Source organism: Thalia democratica, chromosome 7 (assembly GCF_965202585.1).
Source record: "Thalia democratica chromosome 7, ktThaDemo2.hap1.1, whole genome shotgun sequence".
Lineage (NCBI taxonomy): Eukaryota > Metazoa > Chordata > Thaliacea > Salpida > Salpidae > Thalia > Thalia democratica.
This window is the reverse complement of record NC_139171.1, coordinates 48,745,071-48,772,318: the sequence shown is the minus strand read 5'-3', so window position 1 is coordinate 48,772,318 and position 27,248 is coordinate 48,745,071. Positions and strand designations below refer to the sequence as shown.

General features: G+C 29.8%; 1 protein-coding gene and 1 non-coding gene across 2 annotated transcripts; both read left to right on the top strand.

The window, feature by feature from the left end:
• Positions 1 to 205: 205 nt before the first annotated feature.
• LOC145840998 (uncharacterized) lies at positions 206 to 24,594 on the top strand. Its single transcript, XM_082948358.1, has 36 exons — positions 206 to 371; positions 628 to 762; positions 1,934 to 2,025; positions 2,140 to 2,281; positions 2,569 to 2,737; positions 3,247 to 3,372; positions 4,029 to 4,181; positions 5,058 to 5,188; positions 5,673 to 5,795; positions 6,128 to 6,270; positions 6,397 to 6,499; positions 7,101 to 7,278; positions 7,560 to 7,824; positions 9,718 to 9,889; positions 10,120 to 10,266; positions 10,507 to 10,758; positions 11,746 to 11,914; positions 12,112 to 12,299; positions 12,472 to 12,675; positions 14,273 to 14,395; positions 14,856 to 14,962; positions 15,275 to 15,392; positions 15,731 to 16,000; positions 16,303 to 16,551; positions 17,583 to 17,783; positions 18,286 to 18,509; positions 19,368 to 19,482; positions 19,550 to 19,648; positions 19,974 to 20,123; positions 20,348 to 20,532; positions 20,664 to 20,784; positions 21,366 to 21,763; positions 21,827 to 21,968; positions 23,185 to 23,373; positions 23,777 to 23,897; positions 23,990 to 24,594. Exons 1-36 carry the CDS (start codon positions 290 to 292, stop codon positions 24,054 to 24,056), a joined length of 5,853 nt encoding a protein of 1,950 aa, XP_082804484.1. The 5' UTR covers positions 206 to 289; the 3' UTR covers positions 24,057 to 24,594.
• A 575-nt stretch (positions 24,595 to 25,169) lies between these two features.
• Positions 25,170 to 25,333, top strand: LOC145841784 (U1 spliceosomal RNA). The gene has a single exon (XR_014370160.1). It is a non-coding gene; the product is annotated as a U1 spliceosomal RNA (small nuclear RNA).
• The last annotated feature ends 1,915 nt before the right edge of the window (positions 25,334 to 27,248 follow it).

The following is a 27,248-nucleotide window of genomic DNA, read 5'->3' as shown; positions in this document are numbered from 1 at the left end:
TTATAAAAATAAAATTTTTGTTGTCTTGTGAACTAGTCAACAAATTGTTTTGGGTTTTGTCTTTTACTATTAATTAAGTTCATTATCTTAAACTAGTCCTTAGCAAAGTTCTTTTAAGTGATTTTTCTTAAAAATTAGTGTTTAGTTTTGGTAGTTTTCGAGAAAAAACAAGTACCTATGTACACATCAAAATTTATACAGCTATCTACATAACACAACTATTTACACGAAAAAAAAATCAAAAGTTTTTGGATAATGTGACTGAGAAGCTCCTACTTCCTTTACTAAGATGCCATCAACGAACAAGCTTTTAAGTCTTGTTTTAATTTTCATCTTTGCAAACTTTTCAAGAACTCATGCCCAAGTAGCAAGTGAGAGTTTAAAAGCATTGTAAATTGATAGTGAACATAAGTTTATCTTTATAAACATAGTAAACTGATTTCTTAAACTACAGAGTGTTAAAGCATTAATATTGTCAGTTAAAAAAAAGTTAAAAATAATTTATTTACAAGCATTCGCTTTTTTAATACATGTATTTTGAAAAATTTATTAAACTTTTAACACATATTTGTCAATTACCTTCAATTAATCTAACTACCATTTAAAACAATCGTCTAAAATTCGTAGAGTCTTGCGACCTGAACGGCAAATCGTATCGGTATGGAGAAACTACGGTTGAGATGCAAGACAACGGAATGTTATACAGGTGCACGTGCAATCTGCTGTCGAATAACCGAGTGCAAAGACGTTGCAACTCGTCAGGTTAAATTTTTTGTAAAACTAGAAAATAGTTTCACGATTTTTTTCAGTAATTAATACTATAGTTCACTTCTATTTTGTAAAGTGGTTGTAAAAGTATTTTTGTACTAATAAGCTTTTTCCTTGAAGTTGTACTAAGTATAAGCAAAACAGTTATAAGTTTTTTATACAGTTTTAATATAGATTATTTTTGAAATATTGCTTAATGTGGGAAACTAATGCATTATCTTAAGATAAGTATAATCTAGTTAAAGTATAAAACCTCAAAACAAAATTAGTAATGGTAATATCTATAAGCTAAAAAAATAGAATTTTTAATTTTAGTAGTTTTCAAAGTAAAAAGATTAAATTAATACTTAAAATACTTTGTTTGATTTTGTATAACCTTATTTGCTAAAATAAAGATGTACAAGTGCATTAAAACGTAGTTTATTGTTTATAAAATGTTTAATACTAAATACTTAAGCTATTTGAGTAAGACTTTAACACTTTAACGTCTTGTCCTGGACAAGACGTTAAAAGGTATCCGTGGTGTACAACTCGTAAACCTAAAGGTCTAGAACCAGGTCCTAGAACCAAATATTTTGATTGTATTTTTGTCGTTCAATAAACTATTTTAATATTTTAAATATTTTTAAATTCTATTAAACTTCACTGTAATCAAAAACCTACCATTTTAAAACTTTTAAGTTTTGAATTTTTTTAGCTGTTCTTGTTTTACAGAAACTACGTAAAAAAAGCTTTTTATGTATTATACTCTTCATTTTTTGTTTGTAGCAAATTAAAATTTTGTAATTCTAAAGTTTTAGCTATAAATATTACAAACAATGTTATAAAATTTAACAACTGCTTATAACAAAAATTTAAACAATAAACTGTAAAATAATATACTTGAAATTATTTATATTACATTACTACAATATATAAAGTCGTTTTAAAAGTAGCAACAACGATTTTTAGTTTAATACACTGTGTGTAATTTTTATATTCAATTATTAAGGACAAATGAACATATAGAAACTTTGTTTTATATCTATCTAGACTAAATTAAAAACAAGCTTAAATTTTGTCATATGGGTAATATTCGTGTCAACTTTTATATGTTAATTTTTGTAATAAAAACAAACCTTTTGTTACAACATAAATATTTCATGATTTATAAAATTGTTTTTAGCTGAAGATGCGCTATTAATCATGTCGGATGGCAGCAACATCAGAAAGTTTGCGTTGGGCGACGCACAAGCCTTTTCAAAACCTTTTCTAAAAGTATGTCGTTTGTTTTAGTTCGCTATCTAACACTGAAATTTGGCAAGCTTAGTAAAATAACCTCACAAGATAGTTTAGCTAATATTGCTTGATAAATGTAATAAAACTGTTAAGAACTTACCCGGAACACCTGTTGCAATAGACGTCGACGTGAAGAACGACTTCGTGTTTTGGTCTGACGTCAGTTACAACATGACCGGAATATACAGAGCTCAGTTCTCCGACGGAGGTCGTAAAATGAAAATTATCTCAAAAGGTAAAATTTTTTTATTATTTTATATTTTGAAAAGTATAGTTTAGAAATTTTTTAAAGACTGCTAAAGAAGAGAATAGTTTGGCTTTTAGCTTTTTGTAAAAACAACTTTGTTGATTTTTTATAATCGAAGTTTTTTTGTTTATTCTTTTATTTAGTTATCTGTTTTTTATTTAATTTATAGAAAATCTACAGAACTAGTTTATAATTTAAAGCAATTTGTTTTTGCTTTGAAAACTATGTTCATTATTTATAATAAGATTTCCCTGCTGCAAACACTGCTTACACAGACGTTGCTGAGCCGAATGGGGTGGCTGTGGACTGGCTGACCGGAAACTTGTACTGGACCGACGCCCAGATGGGGTCCCTGTATGTGGCAACAAGCGACGGAAGAACTAAAATTCAGCTTTTAGGGGGTTTACCGTCACCAAGAGGCATCGCGCTTGTGCCCACGGAAGGGTCTGTTGCTCTATGAAGATTGTCGTAATATTTTTAAATAATTTTAGGATAATGTTTGAAATTTTTAAAACACAATATAAAGAAAAAAATAAAACGAGTACAGAAATTGTTCAAAATTACTCTCTAACTTAAAAAAAAAATATACACACTTTTTTACTCATTATACTAAACTTTTATCTGATTAAATTTCTTCTATTTGTTATTTAATAAACAATATTTTCCGGTTTGGAGTTTAAGTTTTGACTGTTAAGTTAGTTTTTTTTAAATTAATTATAACTTTGATTTAAGCGTGGTGTGCGATTCGATGACATAGGGTTCTTTTCGTGTACCCAGGCCTTGGACCTAAATTTTTAGAACATTTTATCTTCGATTATTGATGTTACTTTTTCGTTTTTGTTTAAAAAAAATATTATTCGCTAGTATATTTTACATTTATTAAGCATTAATATGTAATTTTGTTTTGCATTTTATTTGTTTAACAACTCATTAACAATTTTTTCATGTATTAGTGTCATGTTTTGGACGGACATCGGTCGCGGAACAATTGAAAAGTCAAGAATGGACGGAACAAACCACCAAATTATTTTTCACAATCTCAATTCTCCTAATGAAATCGTCGTAAGCTCTTTAAACAAGTAAATTATTATTTTTTTTTCTAACAATGTTTGTTTGTTCAGAACTTGCACAAGTGATAAAGTTGGAGTATTATTTTGTATGTTTGCATAAAATCAGATCTACCACCATAATAGTTACTTTCAATTGATGTTACTTGTTCTGCTTTTTGTATGATAACTACACAGGTTTATGAAAATATATTGAACTCAAAGAGTATTAGAATTTAGTAAAGTTTATGTACTAAAGCTAACTCAATATATTTACAGCTTATATTTAACTATTTTTAATAATCACTAGTTTATTATAAGTCAAACTTTATTGATCATTAACAAAACTTTAAATAACTTATGCTTTTGTTCTTAAAGTTGAATGAACTTAGAAAAACTACAGACTATTACTGATTAATTTAAAATACTTTTTTATTAAATTTTTACTAAAGTCTTCTGTTATTAGTCGCTAGTTAGTTTTTTAGAAACTTAAAGTTTTAGACAAATTAACTATTTCAATTTTAAAAGATAAATTAAATTTATAAAAATTGATAAAATAACATGTGTTTTTATAAAACGACTTTGCTTTTACAAACCAAGTTTAATTAAAAAAACTAACTTTTCTTTTTTATTTTTTTTTTGCAAAGGATAGCACTTGAACAACTTGATTAACTTGAACAACATAACAGATATGTATTTTGGATCGACGGGGTGTCGAAGAAAATTGAAAGGTGCGACTTTGACGGGAAGTTTTCTTCGTACAAGAAAGTGTACGACTTCAATGAGAGCGGAAGTGAGGCGGCGTACGGCCTCGCTTTGTTCCAAGGAAGATTGTACTTCTCGTGAGTAATAAAAAAAGCTGGCACTGTAAAAATAAAAACGTAAAATAGTTTTGTCCATTAATTTTATCTTTTAAAACATAAAGAAAAACAGTAAGCTGTTGGCTTATTTAACCTAAAAGTACTGATAGAGTATTTTGCAATGGTTAGTACCAACCAGTGGCGTCGCGTGGTATTTTTTTTAGGTGGTGCAGAATTAAAAAAAATCCCCTACTTTAAAACTCTTTTTTATCTAAAATAAAAACTTTTTTCTATAACAATTACATTAAATTGCTAATGTAACTTTTTATCTATTTTTTTCAAAATATGTAATTTATGACAATTTTTGTTCTTTTATTGTCCTGTTTTAATAGAAGTTATTTCTTAAATTTAAAAAATCATGAGGGTACATAAACTTGAGTTTAATCCTTTGCAGTAGCTTAGCTTTGTTTTTATTTTTTGTTTACAATAGCTTGTAGATGATACTTAAGCATGTCCTGTTTTAGGGAATTTTCAACTTAGCTTACATACCGCAAGATATTGATTTTGCGGTAATTCTTGAAGAAATTTTGCTTTTTTGAGTTCATTTGCGGCAGTCAGCTAAGAGTTTGCGGCAGTGAAGTGGGCAAAATGGTCGTTTTCAGAATTGGAGTTTTAAAAGAGATTTCGTTCTAAAAAATAACGAAAACGTTATAGATACTTATTTTTTTCTTATAAAACTTCAAGGTGGTGCAGTTGCGGCAGTGCAACACCCCACACGACGCCCCTGGTACCAACAGTTAATTATTACCCACAAAAGCTAAATTAGTAACATGTTTAAAAACCAAAATAAATTTTCTAACCTTTAAACTTTTTAAAAAAGCCAAGAAAATCCAATATTTACCTAATACGTTTTATCAGCTTGTGGGGAAAAGACAGTATATACTCCATAACTTTTGAAGGCAGCGATCAAAAAGTCTCAACAAAAGGCGTTGGCGGTCGACCTTTAGGGATGACCATCGTCAACAGAAAAATGCAAACCTTTACTAGATGTTAGAATTTGTTAGTTAAAAATAGAACACGGATTAAAATTTAGTTTTATGACTTTAAATGAAAGCTGTACAGCTTTGATTAACTTGTTTTAAAAGTTTAGTATCAAGAACACAGAAAACTAGAAGACAAACTATTTTTACCAAAGTTTCAATCTTCAACAATTTTTTATTTTAGAAAATAAAAACTTGGTAAAATTTTACAAAGTGATTACACATGATTTCAAGCTAGTCTCAAAACAATGTTAAGTTTCTACACTAATAACGTTCATAATATAGTTTTGATTTATTCTTTTAATAGAACAAAGCTTATAATTAATTTATAGTTAAAGATACTTATTAATTTATTTATAAATCCAAATTTTTAAAAATTTAAAAATTATGAAAGAGTTTATTTGAAACTTATATAAGATCTTTAACATCTTACAAGAACACATACTCTTCAAGGTATATGAACAATAAAATTTCAAACTAAATTGTTCTACAGTGACCAACCCCTGTTGGGGGTCGAACCCCTGCAGCCACTTGTGCTTGCCCGTGTCCCACGTCGACTACAGGTGCGGGTGTCCATCCATGAGTGGACTCGTCGTTGTTGGTAACACCTGCAAGAGTCAGTTGTTTAAATGTTTACTTGGACAACTTTTTTTGACAAACTTTGCAAAACGCGTAGTCTAACTCAACTAAGTTATAAGTTTAAATGTTGCACAAAGTTTAGTTAAGGTAAATGTTGTGTAAGTAGTCTGCGTTTTTCAGATTAAAGTTGGACAGTTTTTGATAATTTAATAAATAAAAATTAGTTAAAAAAACATTAGAATAACTGTCCCAATTCTTAATAAAAAACTGAGAAAGGAACTTTTGTAAAAATAAAAACTGTTTCAATTTTTATACAAGTAGAATATTGAAAGCGTAGCTTAGTGTCTAAAAAACCTCTTTTATTTACAGTTCCGTCAAAGTTTCTGCTGAGCACTTCTCTGGAGGAAGGTACAGTGATCATGATATCCCTGGACGAGTACACAACACGCCATCCAGTGGTGCTAGTTCAGGCGGATCAGCCCACCGCAGTGGACTTCGACCCTCTTAAACAAGTTTGGAAATTTTATTTACGATCATTGATATTTTTATTTGCTTTTTCTAAAACATAAGTGAATATATTTTCTATATTTTATTTTTTATGTTTTACTCACTCGAATGTTTAGTTTATTTATTTTTAGGAAGTGTACTACAGTGATATAGGAATGTATGGAATCTACAAAAAGTCATTGTCGACTGACGAACCAACCTTGTTCGTTAGAGATGGTATTGAAACTGTTGAAGGTTTACAGTTTTTACAATGAACTTGATTTTAATTCAGAAATAGAACTGAACTTGTAAATTATGTGCAGACTTTAAAAAATGGTTATATGAATTCCTACTAAATACTTCTGATAATGAAGTTGACAATGAAGAAAAAAAAAGGTTCTTAGGTGTTTTTAATGGTAGTTTTAAAAGTTAAACTAGATATTTTGGAGTTGATGATGAGCACCAAAATAAAAAGGGTCTTATGTGTTTTTTATAGTAGTTTTTTGGGTAATGTTGGAGGGGGCATTGCATTTTTAATTTTTTTAAAGGGGGCCTTTTGAAAAAAAATTCGGAAAACCCTGCAGCACTTTGAAAAATATTTAAATTAAAACTTTTATACAGCAAATAAAAAATAAAGAAATAAGGATTTCGAGTAGAATTTTTCTTTTAATTCAATTAACATCAAGGAGCAATATTTTTTTTGAAAATGCTAAAGTTTTGATTATTTTCAAATAACAATTTTTAAGAACGGTTTTAAATATTGATTTCAATTACCTTATATCACCATAAAACATACATTTATTTTATACTTAAACCTATTTATAATCAATTATACAGCAGCTAAATCGAAACACAGGCATGGCGATAGACTACGTGAACAGGCACTTGTACTTCACCAACATCGGATGGGGCGGGGACGGGAGGTGGTTCCACAACGTGGAGCTCGTTCACTTGGACGATCCCACCAAGAGGAAGATACTGGTCACCGAAGGGTTCGACAAGCCGCGCGACATCACCATAGACATCGATGGGGGGTGAGCGGTTATTAAAAAGTACTAAAGTTGCTACATTAATAAAATTTCTATTAGCAGGAGATGCATGGTAAGTTTAAATAAATCATACAGACACTTAGGTATGGTTTATCCAGATTTTTTTTTCTAACTTTTGATATTTTTGCAGATTGGACGTGAAAGCTCAGAATATTTTTGTATTTTTTAAATATAATACAGTTACATGTCTAGAACGCAATAAACTGTTTTATACCAAATCTACTACCATCTTACGCCTTTATTTAATAAAAAAACATCTACTCTAGGTTCTTATACGTTAGCGACTGGGGAAAAAACCCGATGATAGTGCGGTTGGATCTGGACGGGAAGAACCCTTACAAGCTGGCGGTTTCGGTGGAGAACCCGAACGGCGTGGTCAACGCCGGCAAGGAAATATTCTTCACCGACTCCCACTACAACTCGGCGCAGAAGTTCGAGAACAAAACGATAATTTTCAACAAGCACGCCCAGCTGGCCAAGTACAATCACGACGAGGAGAACTGGGAGGAAATAAAGACTGTGCAGCCCGAGGTTAATGTTTGACAAAGTATTGAATTTATTGTTTTTTTAAGTCAGCTGAAATAGTAGCATATTAGAAATGTAGTACAAATGATTAATATTTTAAGTTTACTGTATAAAATGAATGGTTTATTTTTTCAATACAACTTTAACTATTCTGTACTGATATTAAATATTCTATACTACGAGTTCGTTTTGTGTTAACCATTTGGTTCTTTTTTTATTGACTATAAAAATCTGTTGAATTTTCATTTTAAGTTTTAGATAGAAACGTATATTAACAAAGAAATACAATTAAGATTTATATGCCGTATTGATCTTCAACACTGACTTAATAAATTTTTTTGTACAGTACATTAGCTTGATTTCGACGACTTTGCTTAATATTTATTACATGTAAATTAAACTTTAAGATAAATTTAAATTTCAAACTAATTTTACACATTTATAAAGTCTATTAAGCAGAAAACTAAAAAGCAAAACTATACAAACCATAAGATACATAGCTGTATAGAAAAAAAAAACTGATTGTAAAATCAGAACCTATGAAAACTGTGATGATTAATTAAAACTTTATATGATTATACTTCAAAAAACATATAATTTGGCTAAAAAAATAAAGGTTACGTATAAGGTTGATTTAATATATAAAGAAACACATCTTTGTTGATATATGTTGTTTCATGAATACTTCTGTCTAAGTAAAGCAGTAACTAATAAGAAAAATATAGTATAAACATGTGATTGTTTTAGTTACGTCATAATGTTGTTTAAAGAATATTAAAACAATGTATTATGAAGGTACAAATTCAGTTATTCAGCAGCTTGCATTAAAGATTAGCTGATCAATTTTAAACTTTTATAGCTTGTGCAGTACTTAATACCTAAGAAAAAGTTTAACGCCGATTTGGTTTCTAAAATATACATTTACTTCGTCATAAATTTCTAGCATTAAGACTTTTATACTTTTATGAGTTTAAATTGTGGTAGAACTTATCAAAATTTAATTGTAATGATTCAAGATAGAGTATAAAGCAGAGCTTCCCAAAGTGGGCCATAAAATACAAAGAGGGGGGGGGTGTGACAAGTATAGGGGCCATAAGGTCTCAATTAAAACTTACACTAGATGTTCTTGAGTTCATGATGATAATAAAAAAAACGTCTTAGTCGTAGTTAAGCTTGCATAAGTTGTTTATGCATTGTAACTCCGATTCCTCATCAAAAGTTGCTTCAGACAATCAACACAGTTTTAAAGCTTATGCTAGATATTCTGGAGCTCATGGTGAAGAACTTACACCAGATTTTAAGGGAAATTTTGAAACTTACAATACACCACGGCTTCCCAAAGTAAGCCATTTTAGAGAACTAGGGGGCAGTAAGACCATAACTTAGAAATTACACTAGATGTTCCGGAGTTAATGATGAACATCTAAAACAAAAGGTCTTAGGCGTAAATACATGAAGGTTTTTGAGAAGTCTTGTTGGAGTGGACCAAAGTATTTTTTAATTTCTTCAAAGGGGGCCTTATGAAAAAAAGTTTGAATAAATAAACTATGAAATACTTTCTCTGTTAAGTAAACTTTCAGTGCACTGTACAGCGTCAAAATTTGTTTATGCATGCTTTGGGACACATTTTAGAAACTTTAGTATACTAAGTAAAATAAAAACTGGTTAAATATTTAAATAAACATTTTTTTAAATGTTTTTTTTTCTATTACAAAATCTCAAATACTCTTCAAAGCAGTCCCTTATAAATTACACCACTAACATTCAAATAAAAATACGTTTACAGTGTTTAGTTTGATAACTTTAAAACTAGCTTATAATTGTAAAAAAAGTTAAAGTCAGATAATTTGATATTAGTATTCTATTTTACAAGTCGTGCAAAGTATTTTTTTTGAACAGATACCATTTGGTATAACGTATGGAAACGGCAAGTTGTACATGACTGATTGGGGACTGGGAGGAATATATGAGGTTGATGTAGGGTACAGCAAGAATGTCAAGAGCGCCAGAGACATTGTGGTCGGAATCGGCAAACCGACTGGCATAAAATACGCTACTTTAGACTATGAGCGTCAGTTGAACTAATACTAGTTAATAAACGTCTAAAAAATAGTACAAGGAAAATATTTATTCTCATATGTGTTTAGTCTTTAAAAGTTATATTAAGCTAACTATTAGTTTAAACTGTTATTTTTTATTGAAGCTCTCGTAATAAGTAATTTAGCTAAAAAAAAATAATTAAAGCATTAGCTACAGCTATTTTCTATAACTTTAAAAAAAAATCAAGTTTTTTTTTTTCAGCAATACCAGAGGACAAAAATATATGCAAGCTGGATGAAAGTTCTGCTTGTTCTGACATCTGCGTTCCAATTGGTGACGAAGAATTTACTTGTGTTTGCTCCGATTCCTCATCAAAAGTTGCTTCAGACAATCAACACAGTTGCGTCGGTAAGAACTTGAAAATATTTTTTTAACTTTTAAACATTTGAGTATAGTTGCTTTTTTTTGCATCTAAAGCGTTTTGTTTTTAAGTTCTTTACAGATTTTCAAAAAATGCATGTTTTTCTAAGTACTGTAATTTAATAAGTTTCAAAGATCTCAATAGAAATTAAACACACCCAAAATATAACCAAGTACTCAAAATCAAAAGCGAGTATTTGTGCTAAAAAATATACATATGAATTAAAGAGCCTGACGAGTTCGTACTGGTGGCCGACCGCACGAGGGTGATGCTGAGAAGTCTGCGCCCCAACGACAGAAGCTCCTACGTCGTGGTCGGCGGCAACGACTTCCTCAGCAACATACTGGCGGTGACGTACGATCCGGAGAAGAAGATAGTGTATTGGGCGGACAGCGGGAGGAAAGTTATCGGGAGAAAGTTTTTGAGCGCCAACGACGACATTTCTGAAAACGTGGAAGAGAGCATTTACACCGATATAGGTTTTTAATTCTTGTCAGACATTAAAAATTAAGAAATACAATTTGTTTCTTGTAAGTGTTCATTTGTTATTTATTGTAGAACAAAGTACTTGCTATTTATAAATACAAAACAATTGTAAAAAAAAAGTAATGAAATAATTTGACCTAAAAAGTGTTGTTGATACCAATAAGTTTAATAATACTTTCTTTAATAAACAATAATTTAAAACTTTTTGAAAAACGTTTGTGATTACAAAATATGACAACTCTCGAAATTAAATATCAATTGTTTAAGCAATGAAATTGTACTTGAAATAATATTAATATGTCGATTTGAGAACACCACAGCTACTTTGTTCGTTTGCAAACAAAATGTTTATTTCTAACTACAGTTGAAACGTATTGGCTCAGTTTTTTAATTTAATTTGTTACTGAAAATAAATCGGAGTTTGCTTAAAAACTATCTATCATTAAAGAAGAAAAAGGCTATGAACACTAAGCATGTACTATCAAATAAGTTTTGCTTTTACCGTGTTATCATTTTCTTTACAATTACAGTTATATAATGAAAAAAATAATCTAAAAAGAAACTATTTTGAATAGAAAAAACATACTATCATAGTTTTTTTAATATTTTTTTTTTTTACAGAAAAATAAAATTATATGCACGCACATTTGCAAACTTCGATTAATACTGGTTTACATTTCATTATGTAAACTGAAACAACATTCGAAATTTTTTAATAAAGCTAAGACTAGCTGTTAAACTTGTTGTTTTTCTAAAAAACAACAGCTGTATAAGTTTAAGTTATAAATAAGAGCTTATAAATTATTCTTAATGATGTTTTAGACTTTTGTTGCAGTCTTTTCTTTGTAGTCATGTTAAGTATTTTTTGACAAGCTAGACACTTTATATTGTGATGGATTTATTAGTGCCTTCAATCAGCTTGGTTGCAAATACACTAACGTTTTACTGGTACCTTTAACTAGTTAACCAACCTTTAACAGAACTAGTCGAAGGTATGACGTTAGACCACCGTCAACAGCTGTTATACTGGACGGACAGTGTCAGAGGAACAATCGAAGTCATCGATGTCTCTTCAGTCGACATGAAGCATTCAGTTGTCGTCAGCAACTTGCTCAACCCACGAGGCATCGCCCTATATCCGGAAAACGGGTATTAAACTTGATTAATGTTTTCTAAAATCTTAAGCTGTTTCAAATATAAAGATTCTGATGATACGGTATATAAACTTACAAGCCTAAAAAGTTTTATTAGCCTACTTCAGGGCTACTTTACAGCTTTATTATACTGTATGTTTAAAAAGAGGTGTTAAGTGTTAAGAAGTTCATAAACCTGAACGTCTCTAACAGTCTGCTGTATTGGACCGAAGTAGGCTCGCATTCGGGGGTTTTCGAGGCGAGAATGAACGGCCAGAACGCGCGCTCGCTCGTCAAAAACGAAGAGTCAGTTCCGAACGGTGTTTTTTTCAATCCGAACAGCGAGAAAATACTCGTCGTCGACGGAAGCGACATTAACGTGAAGTCTTACGCTCCGAAAGGTAAATTATCATTTACTTTGTTATTTAAACTTAAACTAGTGCAGAGAAATTTATGTAAAAGACTATTAATAACTAATATATAGTTATTTGTGTTGACTATAAAAATTTTCTCTTTTTTTGGGTAAAGAGCTTAATAACTAGTAAAAATATGTTATAACTACTTATTCTACAGGAAATGGGACAGTTTTGGATTATGCTGATTTTAACGGCATTGCAACGCAAATCTTCAGCGTTGCGGAAATAAACAACGACTACATAATAAGCGATTGGGACAAGCAAACAGTCAATTTTGTTAAAACGTTCGAAGTTGAGCCTCTTATCAGCAACATGTACCGGCCTTCCCAAATACACCTTCAACGACTGTTTACATACCAAGGTTTGCAAAAAAAGTTTTTCAAACTAATGTAAATATACAAACTATAAATTATGATTTTATACAAGTTTGATTTAAATAAACGAATAGTACTAAGTTGTTTTTAAGTTTATAGAATAAAATTTAAAATGTTAGAGAAAGTTCTTAGAAGATAAGAATAAAAAATTGTTTTTTGTGTTATATACAAAAATTTAGTTATCTTTTTGTAAAATTCTTATTATTTGATACTAGATTGATGTGTTTAAATTAAATTAAACTTATAATTTTTTATCATACCTATTTTATAACTTTTATCACTTTTGACTTAGTTTGTAGTATCTTATATATTTGTAAATATAGTAAATTTAGTAGACTATTGGTATTTTAAATAAAAAGTTTTACAATAATTATAACTAAGTCATACTACTTAACTACCAGAGGTCAAAAATAAAAGTAATGCCTTGTTTAAGACAGAAAAATTTAAGGTGATTTTAATTTGATATACTTTATCTCTGAGTAGTTTAACTTATTTTATAGAAAATAGGAAAACCAAGTTATATTTTATAACGATGAAATACATTACCATCTTATCTAATAAAGTGATACATGAGAAATATATCTTTATTTAAAACTTAATTGTAACAAGTGATCATTCTCGCTTGTCGAGAGCCTGTTTTTCTTGTCTCTATCTTTCCCTATAGTTAAACACAGACAACAGACAACTTTTAGAGGCAGCTAAAGTAGTACGCTTTTAGAAAGTGCTAACCATTTTGTTTCAGCTATCTATACATATTGCTATATTCTCGCCATTAGCTTATATTTTATTGTCTTAGTTATTTAACAAAATGTACGTAAGTGTATTATTTTGTGTAAGTCAATAGTGAGCAGCTAAATAGTTACAAAGTGAAACAAAATTTTAACTTTTATTTAAAGCATATTAACATTAAGGGAAACGATAGATTGCAGTGTACATTAATATAAAACTGCATATTTAGGTTGGTTACACTTTTCTTTGACAATGTAAAATTAGAACTATTAAAGTTTAAATGTGAGCTTTTACTTGTTATTTTGTTTTAAAAGTGAAAGTTTAAAACTACCACGTTATTTTTATTAAGCTACTATACAAGAAAGAAATCAACTTGTTAAGTTATATATTATTAAATAAGTATCAAGCATTATAGTTTAAAAAACTAATTTATAAAAAATTGCTTAAAAAATAAGTAAAGTTATTTTTAATCTTGTTTTTTATATACTAGATAAAAAATACTACTTTAAGAATATTCAAAACTATTTCGCGACAGTTAGAGAACTTTTACTAAAAATAAACATCTTTTTGTAAGTAAAAATTAAATTTTAGAAGTCAGACTGTTTCCTATGAACTGTATATAAACTAACGTTTTTAAACTTTTATAAAAGAACTACCAATATTTCGACTGATTACTCAATTAAATAATATAAACTTTTATCTGTAAAAAATGAGATGAACTTAATTTTAGTTTTATAAAAAACACAGTCTGACGATTAGCTGAGAACTTATAACTCAGGTGTGAAACATCTGCAATCTGTTGTTATAGTTAAGATAACGTTGCACACTTTTAACCTGACAAGTGAATATGTTAAGGTCCGAGCACAGTCTGCTTCCCTGGCCAGTGTGACCACATTTGCGTGCCGGACGGACCATCACACGCTTGCATCTGCCCAACCGGCCTTGTCCTGGACTCTGACTTGTCGAGTTGCATCGACGGTGGGTTGACAAATGTTTTTCAATAAACGCTATAAAAATGTAATTGCTTAGTGAATGTGATTAATTTTAAAATGGTGTTTTTTTCAAGTTTAGATCCCTTTTAAATGTGCTGATACTGTTTACATAAAAAATAATTAAAGTTTGATATGTAAAATGTATAATATTTAAACTGTTTAATTTGGTACTCATATTTGTTTTGTTAAAACAAAAATAAAATTGTTAGTTTCTGTTTTTTAACTAAGTTTTATGTTTAATGATTATGTTCATATATAATTATCCTTTTAAAAAAATTGTAAAAGCATTAAAGTTTTTATAAACGTAATTTTAAATGTTTACAATACAGTGCTTTAAAAAATACTTAAAAATAATTATTTAGTGGTGAATTAATTTTTCTGTAAGAATATAGTATAGTGCCAACATAGTAAAACAACTACTTAAACTAAACAACCGATATATACAGAAGAGAAAGTGGAAATAGTCGAGCACACGTTCGAAGAAACAATTGCCGAAGTAAACGTTACAACTTTTCCGTGGGCCGACATTATAATTACCACTACCACTTCTGCTGTTAGTATTTGAATAATATTATTAGTCTGATAAACAATAAGCTAATCTACGATAGCTAAGTTCTTTTATTTCAAGATGATTAAAAAAAAACTAGGGTGATGAAACTGAGTGCTTATTGAAAACTTTTAAAAATCTTAAAGCATTTTGCGAACAATTAAGTATCTAAAGTTTTGAACAGCTTTTGACTGAAATATATTTTTAAGGTCATTTATAATACACTTATAAGTTTTAGAATTTTAAATGTTTCCAAGTAATCACAAAAAAAATCTTTGTTTTTCAACAAACGAAAAAGTCACCTTCAATAATATTCAGACCACAGCTACAATTCACAACACAACGGCCGAAATCATGGTGAATGAAACAACTTTTGCGCAAACCACAACCGAAGAGCCGACGACTGTTCAAACGACAACTCCACCAACAACTACAGGTTATTGGCAGCAGCTACAGTTTAAACTCATTCACGTTGCAGGGGCGTCGTGTGGGGTGGAGCATCGGACTAAATGCTAAAAATAAAAAAAACTAAAAAACTTATTATAATACTTTAAAGCTGTTAAATTTTTTATTTTTTGAATAAATTTTTGGTTACAAACAATCTGTTGTAGTTGTACTAGTTTTGTCTTACAAAATCAGTTTCAAAAATAAAGAATTATGAACTTTTTTTAAAACTTGTAAATTTAATGCCACGCGTCGCCACTGTCACACAGTATGTTTTTTAACAACCAGCCTTAATTTTTGAAACCTTCAAACTGTTTCCAAACCTCACAGAAATGCCCGGTCCTCCCTACTTTGTCAACTGCGGGGACGAGCCCCTCACCTTCGACCTTCCCGCCACCTCGTCCCACTTCGAGCTGACGGCGCACAAGATGGACTTGCACGCCTACGACGGGCGGGACGTGAAGCTGCCGGTGAAGGTGACGGGGACCGAAACGAGCACGGTGCTGCTGCAGGCGAGCAGGGAGATGCATAAGGTGGTGGTGTACGCGGTGGACGCTTGGGGGAGGAGCGTCAAGTGCCAGATCGCCGTCTACATCAGAGGTTTTCGATAGTTCATTTGTTTTCAATTTCAGTCCGTTTTGATTCGCTTGTAGCTTTGTTCGGATCAGGCTTTACCAATGCGAGCGATATAGCTCCTTTATCAGGAAGTAATAAATCGCGACGGGGAAAAACCTAGTAAAATTAATGATATTTTTTAGCTTCTGCAAAGTCGGCGACTGAGAAAAAATAAAAATTATAGTTTATATGTTTTAGGTACAGCTAGATGTACTTGTTAAAATTAAAAAAATAAGAATCCAATAAATTTGTTGAATAATTGTTTAAAAAAAAAACTCTTTTGACAGACGTTACGCCGCCGAGAGTCCAGTACTGTCCTCGGGACTTGGACGTGGATTCGTTCCACGACGACGAAACCGCTTACGTGGACTGGTCGCCGCCCACTTTCGTTGACAACTCCGGTGCCGACCTCAAAGTGATTTCTACGAAGAGTCCCGGATATTTTTCGAGCAGGATCCACAACGTGACGTACACCGCAATCGACTCGGGCGGCAACAAAGCTTCGTGCTCGTTTCTCATATCTGTGACTAAGATGGGTTCGTTTGTTTTTTTTATTTTTGTAGTGTCAGTATTTGTTCTAGTGTGTTTAAGATATTTTAAATGGGTTTAAGCTTTTTTTATTTAAAATATAAATATATATAGCCAAAGAAATCTATTTTCAAATATGATTAAGTTTTTAATTAAAAGAAAAACTCTTTTAACTTGATACATATTTGTTTTTAAAGGAATAAAATAGGATCAAGAAAGCTAGTTTATAGTTCTCACAAAGGTTTACGACAGTAAAGTTTAATAACAGTTTAAAAATAAGTCTAGGTATTAAAGTCGTGTTATTGTAATGCAAAAAATAAAAAAGAGAACTACTTGGATGGGTTAAGTGTCAAATATGCACGAAAAAACACTTTTGCACGAAGGGTGACTTTTGCACGGCGTCACATTTGCACAAAGGGTTGAAATTATCATTGTTTTATTTATATTTATTCTCCTATGTTTTATTTTCAATATCACTCTTACCTCTAAACCTTACTCTTAATCGGTAACTTTTTTTCCTTTTCTTGTTTTTTTTAAACTTAAGAATTTTTTCCTTTTTTTTAAGTTATCAATATTGCCCTTAACCCTTACCCTTGGCCGGTAACTTTGTTTTCTTAATCTTAATTAATTAATTTATTTCATTTTTATTAATTTCAAGTTAGTTATATGTATTTTTTTAAACTATTTATTTTTCTTTATTTGATGGTAGTTTTTTATTAATTTTATTATAATTCTTTATTTTATTACTTTCGTGCAAAAATAAGCCTTTGTGCAAAAGTGTCTTCGTGAATATTTTACCCATCCCCCGTGGAATGACTTCTATTTTGAAAACAAATTAAAAAGGTTAAATGAATTTTAAAAACAGAATGTATGTTAAAACGTATTTATAAGGTGCATATAATCTTAGATTAATTAAATGTGAATAATTTGTTTTTATAACTTCTTATGTTTCAACGCATTTACACATATCATTTATGGAAACTACATTATAGTTTAGAAATTTATTATGTTGTTAAAATTAATTTAAACAACCCCACAGAAAACATGTGCGGTAAGCCGTACCAACCGCCTCACTCCAAGCTCATATGCACGAGCACCAACCAGCGCAACAGGGAGTTGAACCAGCAGTGCATGGTTACCTGTAGTGATAAGTACCACCTGACCCTGTCCGACCCGAGCGTCCGCTGCCTCGCCGCCGACGACGTGTGGCAGCCCAACCTGTCCAACAAAGTTTGCCAAGGTGAGTCTGACAACAGGACGTTTTTGACTTTTTACTTGAAATTGTAGGTTAAGTCTATTAGTTTGTCGTTGGGTTAAACTGCATCCGTGGAGTATGACTCGATAACTGAAAAGATTTTTGTACACCAGGTCATTTTGCCAAACTTTTTGAGTCCATTTTTTGTCGTTCAACAAACATTATACTAATTTATTTCAAATCCCTAACAAAGATTGAATATGCTTTAGGTTTTCCACAACTACTAAGTCAATTTCTTTCAAGTATTATATACTTTTGGTTATCCAATACAGGGCTTTTTCTAAGTTGGTGTATCTACTGCCTTGGGGAAATTTTTGCTATCAAGGTCAACAAACAGTAAGGAGACTAAATAGTAAATGAGTAGTTTACCATTAAAGGGGCTATATCTTACAAAAGGGGCGATTGTTTTTTTAAGTTTTCTACCAAGTGGGCAACTGTCAAAACGAGTTTGGGAAAACCAACCATTATAACACAAGTATGTTTTCAGAGCCGGGAACGGGTAACGTGCGGCAGCGGGTGCGATTCAAGTACGCGGCTCCCTGCGAAGACTCGATGAACTTCTACGAGAAGACGTTGGACGTGCTGGCGGTGAAAGTGCAGAAGGAGGCGGGCTGCAGCGGCAGGGAGGTGAAGCTGGGAATATGCAAGAGCGCCAGGAGCAAGTTAAGCTTGAACTGCCAGCAGCAGGTCACGCTGGAAGTCGTTGTCACGGTCGGTGTTTGCGCAGATTTTGTTTGACACAAATTTTAATCAATCTTAAACTTTTGATTTATTGTTTACTTTTGAAATTGTCTCTGTTTAATTCTAACGAGCTTGTTTCGTTTTGGTCTTTTATTAGAAACATAGTTCAAAACTAGCATTTTAAAAGTTTAAATAGTTTATTAATGTTAGCTAAAATACTTGTAGTAGAATAAGCTCGAACTGCAAACAACTTGGGGGGAAAGTTAATCAAATATGTAAAACAAAGTTTTAGCTACTTCAACTTTGCTACGTTGAAATATTAACGTCATTTGTTTTTAGTTTTATTGCTACAGAAACATTTTAAGTTTGATATAAAGTTATTTCTTAGCTAAATAAAGTAGTAGGTTTTGATTGCGTTTGACTTTAAGACTTATATATTTTTGAAAAGTACAATTTTAATTTAAACTTAAAAATATTTAAAAATATTATATTTAACATTGAGTAAAAAATGTAATTTAAAATATTTTTTTTTAAACTTAATTTTTAGAAGTAAAGTGATCTAGATATGAACTGATCAAGAATTGTCTTTTAACAGTAACTTAGTATTAAATTTTGTATAAATTACAAAAAGAAAAATTATTCTAATTTTTGTTTATAATTGTAAGGACATATTGAAGCAAATAGTACTTGACAGTTACTTAATTTTTTTAATATTTAAAACTATCATTGAAACTCATATTTTGCCCTTCAGTATAACTATCATCACTACTGTTGTTTTGTATAGGCTGTTGTACTAACGATTTAAAAATAGCAATCAATTAATAATCTCAAATTCTCAAAATCATACTTAAGAAATCAAAATGAAGACTTAAAACACATAAACTTTAGGTTGACTTGGAATCTACAAAGGACATCAAAACGACGGAAGAGGCCCGCAACATCGTCAGAAGGGCTGCTACTGATTTAAGTGCAGTTTTCACCAGCGGTGAAATTCAAGCAGAAGGTAAAAAAAAATATTTTGCTAGGTTAGTTTTTGTAAAATAATAATTAAATTTTGACTGTTTTTACAGGATCCGATAAAAAAATGTACGTTGCAAACAGTTTGTCTAAGTTTGAAGGTCCCATGGTCATTTGTCCAGAAGGGCATATAAACACTACAAATGGATGTAGTAAGTAGAATTTACTTTGCTAAAAGTTATACAACTGAACACAGTAGTAATTAACTATTACTGCAAAATATAACAATTTAAAAAAATAACGAAATAAAACGCCAGTAAATTTTCACACATTCTAGATAGTAACTAGTGACCAATTCATAGGATCAAATTCACTAAACACATAAAACTGTTTCTAGTGAAAGTTTGAGAGTTTGTAAAACAATGAGAGATGTATAATTTACTTAATTGAGAAAAAAAAGAGCATATGCAATATATTAAAACTCTATGTAAATTGAAGAAAATCCTTATTTACTATTTAAGTTTAAACCTTAAACAGTACCCTGTCCACCGGGAACTTACTTGGTGAAGAACAAGTGTGAGTTCTGTCCGCTCCACCACTTTCAAGGAAGGGAAGGCCAAGTCACGTGTCACGAGTGCGCTAAAAACAAGGGAACCACATTAAGAGGGTCTCAGCACATTTCTAACTGTCAGTATACTTATGCTTAATTTTTTGTTACCTATGCAATTTGTTTTGTTTTGGTAGCTACATTGTTTTATACAAGCATAAGTTTAACTGTAGTTTAAGTTATATGTTTTATTAGTCTACTACCATATTTTTCTAACTTATGTAGTGTTGGTATTCCAAGTTCTTTTTTTATTATAGAAAAAGTTATTAAAACAGTTTAATTATACTTTTAATTCTTTTTATAGGTAAAGTAATGGAAAGAGTGGTTATTGACTCGGAAGAAAATCCTAACTTAATTTATTTCGTCATTGCTGGCGGTTTCATCATTTTACTTGCAATTGCTTTTCTATTTTATTTTGTTTGGAAAAGAAAAAAGAACAACAAGATTAAAAAACAAAAGCTTGAAGATATGAGACTAAAACGCAAACAGGTTTATCTTCTGTAATGCGTGAATAGTTATAACTTATAGTTTTATATTCATCTAAAACTTGTAGGATTTTTAGTAAAATCATAAGGTACACATTAAAATTATATATTTTAAAATTTCTGTTAAACTGATAGGAATTGAAACTTCGTCAGTTACAAAAGTCTTCAATAAAACGAAGAAGTCATAGAAGAAATAGCTCTAAAAGGCCAGTTACCTTTAAAAACAAAAGTAGTGCAGAACAAAAGGACTCTTCAGGTTAATAAATAAATCTAGGTTTTTAGACTTTTTAAATTTAGAATTTAGTTTTTCTTTAATATACATTCTTTTCTTTTTTTTATAATTTTGAAAAATCTAACAAAAATTACATTTTAAGGTTTAAGTTGTATAAAAGCTAATTAATGACTTTTTACTTAAAACTAAAAAGATGTAGGTACTCAAAAGTTTTGATAACTATTTATTTCACACAAGTTGCATGAAAAATTGAATTATTTAGAAGAAAAGTCACTTAAACACCGTATAGATAAAATAACTAAATAACTGTCATATAATAAAAATAAAAAAAACTGGGAAAAGTTACATTAAATTTTAAAACATATCTTTATAAAAGCTTTCTTTTTACAGTTATTTCAAGTGTACAATAATTCTCTATTTCTATCAACTTTTTCAACCCTCAGGTTTTAATTTTTTCAAATATTAATTAAATGATTTTTTTTTTATATTCTTTTACTTATCATTCATTCAATACAAAGCATCAATATTACCGTCCCCTTTATAACCACATCGATATAATTTGCAAAAGACTGAAAAATTGAGGTAAACGACTGAAAAATTTTCAGAGCAAACAGAAAAACCAGTTCAAGCTCAATCGCCGAAACCAGTCAAAAGAGCAGCTCCGACTGTCGAGGAAGCGGTAGCCAGAGCGAAAGAAGAGCCAATCAGAAACGCGCTAATCGAAAAAGCCGAGTCGGTTTCAAACGCCAGCGACAAAACGGCAGCGACATCCAGCGATTGGAACGCTGGTGGCTCCATGGGGTCGGAAGCGGCCGAGAGCGCCATCTTCACCGACTACAACAGCAGTGACAGCGCGAGCAGGAACCTGCCGCCGAAGAAGCAGGAGAAACCGCTGAAAAGCGCGCTGAAGAAGCCCAAGGTTGTGAAGTCACAGAAGGAGTTGAGCGACGACGAAGCCACCGTAATCTCGGCCACTTCGCTCGACAGGGGACAACTGCAACAAGTTTTTTTTGAATTTATTATATTTAGTTTTTGGAAATTCAAGTTTAAGGTTTTGTTGTTTTAGCTGCACAAAGGAACAAAGTCTTTCACGCTTGACCGAGCTGTTCCCAGAAATTTTCAGAGGAGACAAAGCGTAGAAGATGGCTCCGTTGGGGATTTTTCGAGAAATAGCAGCATAAGGTCGATACTGAAAAAGGATCCAAGAGGTTAGATATACTTGAAAATTGAAAAAAATTAAAAAAAACATTAATTTGTATACAAAGAATTAAAAAAACATTATTCTACCTTTTTTTTGTTATACTTTCATTTAAAATAGCTTAAGATTAAAAAAAGAAATTATATTAAAAAAAATTATATACCTGAGAGTTTTACTAACATTTCATATGCAAATTTAATTTAAAAAGGCTTAAAACAAACTATAGAAAATATATTCTAATTAGGTTCTTAATTGTAAAAAAGTAAAAAATTTTTGTTTGTTTTAAATTGAAAAAAAATAGTTTTACATACCTTTTTAAATTTTTACTATATTATAACATTTTTCTTGTAAGGCACTTCTTATTAAACAAAAAGTTAACTTAAAATTAGTACTGTATTTTTTAGTATATTTTGTATGATTATGAAATACATTTTTGTTTATATTTTTTTCAGTCATCAATAATAATTCATAGTACGTTAAAGACATTAGTTAGTTACTAACTTTAGATAATTTTTAACCTTTTTTATCCGATTTTGATAAAATCTAACAAAATTTGAAACTGCAGATAAACAAGTATTGTTATTAACTATTTATTTCATTTAAAATTGCACAACTGCACTGTTTAAAAAACAATACAATCTACATTATAAAAGATGCTAATTACAATATTAAATGCAATTTGTATAAGATAAACTATAAGCTTAAACTTAATTCGTATCATATATATATGCTCAATAAAGTGGAAAACTGTAATTATTTCATTTTGATAAAAGCCTACTAGCTTCTACATTTATTAACAGAAGTTAAAATAGTTTTTTTGTTAAAGAAGGTTTTTTTAGTAAAGAAAAAAATATTATTTTACTACTGTTAAATATATTTTGCTAAGATAAAATTAAAGTTTTTGATGAACGATCAAAAAGTTCAACTATATTTGTTTATGTTTTGTTTATTTATTAAAACTAATATCAAATAAGACTTTTTTAACTAATAAATCTTAAACAAAAAAAATAATAAGTTATGATCAAAAATTAATAAAACTTACATGTTATAGACAAGCTTAACTTGCACAAAAAACAATATATCAACTTCTTGTTATAACAAAGCATTTTTAATGTGTCAATTAGCTCGACTTTTGATTGTTATACTCAAATATTATATTTAATATACCATTCATTCTTATAAAACACAGCTTTAAATGAACTATCAGCTTGTCAACTTAATTTCAGGAGACCGAAGAAACGTGAACACACTTCCGACGAGGTCGGCCAGCCAGAGAATGCCCCACTTCCAGAGAATGAGGCCCCGGATGCCCCACGACCTAGACTACGGCTCGGTTTACGGGTCATTAAGAGGACCTATGCCCCCGATGGTCGGTGGCTACGTGGACGATGTATACGCACCAAGAGGCAACCACTGTGAGTTTTGTTTAATATTTATCAAACCAGATAAAAAAGTTTTTGTTGCATTTAAGTTTTAATTTAATGAATTATAAAACGATTTGTGTAACTAAACATTGTGTTAATACTTTTTGTTATTTCCTTATAAAAGTTTTGTTTAAATTGAAAATGTTTATGCCTCAACTAAATTTATATCCATATTTTCTGGTAGAAGTTATAAAAGCTTATGTTAAAATGTTTATAGATCAAAAATAAGCTTATATATCTAGTTTAATAGAACATTTTTATTTAAAAGTTATTACGATTTTCATCGTAATAATGTTTATACAACATATAAAATACGTTTTTAATTTTTTTAGAACTTTATATTTAATCTAAATTTCAACTGTTTAAGAGTTAACACTTGAATTTTTCAACACAGTCGATCGAAACGCTCCACCGTATCAGAGATACTGGAATCCAAACATGATGCCGCCAGAGCACCTGCATTCAATGCAGCCCAGGTACAGGTCCATGCCCAGGATCAGGGTTCCACCGCCGAGGTTGAAAAAGTTCAATTCATTTGATGCATTAAGAATTGAAGCTTTTAGTTAGTTTATTAATGAAAATATCATAAACATTTTTTTTGTAACAGATACCGGCAGATGGGAAACAGACCGCAGCGGTTCGTTCCGCCCAGAATGAGACACCCCTACTACTAATATCGTGATTTAACTTTATTTTACAATATTTCTGTGTTCCATCTTAAAATGTTAATATTACAATCAAATGCTAATTTACAATAAGTTGTATGAAAAAAAAACAGTTTTATTAAGTTTCTAATTTAACTTTATCATTTTAAACTCAATATGATGAGACGAGCTTACTAGTAAAATTATGATTTCATTTTACTTATATTCAACTTGAAAAATTACCTAGTATGTCAACCGTTGTTTGTGTTTTTTTATCTTGATTTACTAAAAATATAAAAATTCAGACGCAAAAGAATCAACAATATTTTTATTTTATTGCACATTGTTTTTTGTTGAAATACTATCTAATAAAGCTAACATTTTCATATAAATATAATAAAAGGTTTGTAACAAGTAGGAAATGTTTTGAGACTAAAAAAGTAAAAATTTATACTTATTATTTCATATTTAAATAGCAGTAAAGATGATTAGTTTATTTAAACGGTAGCTATGATTAATTCAAAGGCTTATTTTAATATTTTACGTTTCTCAGTTTACATAAAAAAGTATAACTAATTTTGTCTATACAAAAACTTTTAAATCCAATCCAAGTTAAAGTGTAGCCCGGTTTACGAAAGTACCTAATTTTAAATTTCTTCCCAATAATTTTAATGATTGGTACAAAATTTTACAAAGCAATATTTTCTACAATTTTGTTTTGGTTTATATATAACAGCTCGAAGCTATTGTAATAGCTAAAAAAAAGTTTTAAGATATAACTAAGTTTTAAATGTGTGCAGACAAGAATACTACTGATTTTTGATTGCAAAAGAATAAACATTGACCTATCTGTGTACATTTCATATGAGCTGAAAAATTAAAGTTAGGCATATATATTTTTATAAAATAAAATAAAAAAATTAGAGCTAATTATTCAAAATTTTTACTATTTTAAACTTACGTACATAGCTTATAATTTATTTTTTATTATATACAATTATTTTATTAATCAACAACGCTTGTAATTTTTCTGCTCTCTTATACGTAACATAGAACTTTGTTATATAGTGACGTCATAATGTATCAACCACTAACCATCGTTTCAAGTATTTTGGCTGGGTAGCAGCTGTATGCTTACAAGTTAAACTTACCTGACGGGAGTCTTAACAGCGATCAGGCAGGCTGTTGACTCAGGGCGAGGTTTAATCATTGCACTTCGGTTAAACTGACCTCTGCGATTGTTCCAAATGTGAACAACTCGGCCGTATAATTTCTCCCATGGGGAACATGCGTTCGCGCAGTCCCCTTCATTCAAATTGAGTGTATTTGCAACAAACTTTCATTACAGCTGTTTTTTCAACTTTTGTCTGTTTAAAAAACTATGCTGTAAAAACAATTTAAAGTTTGACAAATTATTAAATAAAATATTTTAATGAATTTTTTTTCTAAACTATGCACTGTCTATACATTTTGCTGAATTTTTATAAACTGCATCAAAAAATTTCCAACTAAAACAGTCTAGAAAGCCCTAACTAAGTATAGTTATGCTTACATTGTTGTACATAAAAGTGTAGCAAAACAAACATTATGTTGTTAAAATAGTATTATATCATAATAATAAACAATATGATTAATCGGAAAAATTAATAGTATGTGATACATATATATTTTGTATAGGTGTGGATCATATCTAATATAATACCATTCTAACAATTTTAAATCAATATAATTACTATTTAACTATGTTTTATCCAAATATTTTTAGTAAAATTATTTTTAATATTCCAAAACTTTTTTTACCAGAACAATTTCGTTTGGAGGATTTACTAAACGTACCTATAAATAATTTTACTAACTCATAATAGTAAAGATAAAGTTAGATAAGTTGCTAAACTATAAGTTGCTAAACAACATGCATAAGTTGATAAACTGAATACTCTGAGATTATTAGCCAATCAGATAATAGTAGACTTTTATCACTTAAAGCAGACTTACTGTTTTTGTTTTGGTAATTGCTGTCTATACTAGATCCAAAAATCTTCAAAAAAGTTATTTATAAACATTATATAAATAATATTGCAACAATACAAAAACAGCATTTAAGTTTTTTGTAAACTATTGTAGAATTAAAGTAATTTTCCTGTCGAGTACGACCTTTTCAGTTAAAAATTTCGTCTTAAAACTGCAATTTTTTATTTATATTGGTACTTCATAGTAAAGCCCGGTAGAAAATAAAGTAAATCATGCCCGAAAATATAAATTTTGAAACTTAAATATTTATTCTAAGGTTTTAAATGAAAACCATAAAAGAAAATATCTTCTGTAAAACTTATGGAGGTTTGAAACTTACACTAGGTAAAGCAAAAAACAGTTTACTTAGTGTTAGTGTTTTGCATAAATAGACTGGATAACTGAGAACTTTAGGTAAATTAAACAAAATTAAAATGCTCCGGCCCGCAAAGGACTTTTTTTATTCTACATCTGTCCCGCATAACTAAAACATACCCATCCCAACCTTGCAGCATAAATTCAATCGTGTAAATTAATGTATAGACAAAAATTACTCGAGAACGAATGCTTATGTTAAAACAAAAACTTAGTTTTTGTTTTAGCATAAGCTTAAAAAGCTTACTTAATAGAATACTTAATATTTACAATTTATTTTCAAAGCACTAAGGCAACCACTATGCACACTGTTCTTAAAAGTATTATAATAACAATTTGTTGTTTTTTTTTCTGTCATTACTTGCTTAAAAAGAATCTAAAACTTTAATATTTCAAGTGGTTAGTAATGTAAGAAACATTTTTTAAATTTTTCTTTTATTAACAATTTGTTTAGTTATCACTAATTAAGTCAATTAAGCTAAGTAAATATATATTTAAAAAAATCGAGATTAACTTTTTTTTTTACTAGTTTAAACTTGTGTTTCAAATAAGCTAACTAGAAAACTTTTTAACAAATGAACTGAATTAGGTCAGCGTTGCATAGCCTGAAGAAATAAGAGTTTATGTAAATATAATGGTTGTAATTGACATGCAACATTTATACTGTCTTTCGTTAAGTTTTAAGAAATTAAATGAAAAATTAAAAAAAAATAAATGAAATAAAAAACTTAACGATTAATGGTAAAATTGCGGGGTAAAATGGATAGTAAAAAGAATAAAAAAGAGTACTAAATAAATAAATAAAATGAAAAAAAAACACCGACCGAGATCGTAAAA

Coding starts and splice junctions, on each gene's coding strand:
- LOC145840998 (XM_082948358.1), top strand. CDS start 290: ATGCCATCAACGAACAAGCTTTTAAGTCTTGTTTTAATTTTCATCTTT. Junction 372..627: donor AACTCATGCCCAAGTAGCAA/GTGAGAGTTTAA, acceptor TAAAATTCGTAG/AGTCTTGCGACCTGAACGGC. Junction 15,393..15,730: donor AACTCCACCAACAACTACAG/GTTATTGGCAGC, acceptor CAAACCTCACAG/AAATGCCCGGTCCTCCCTAC.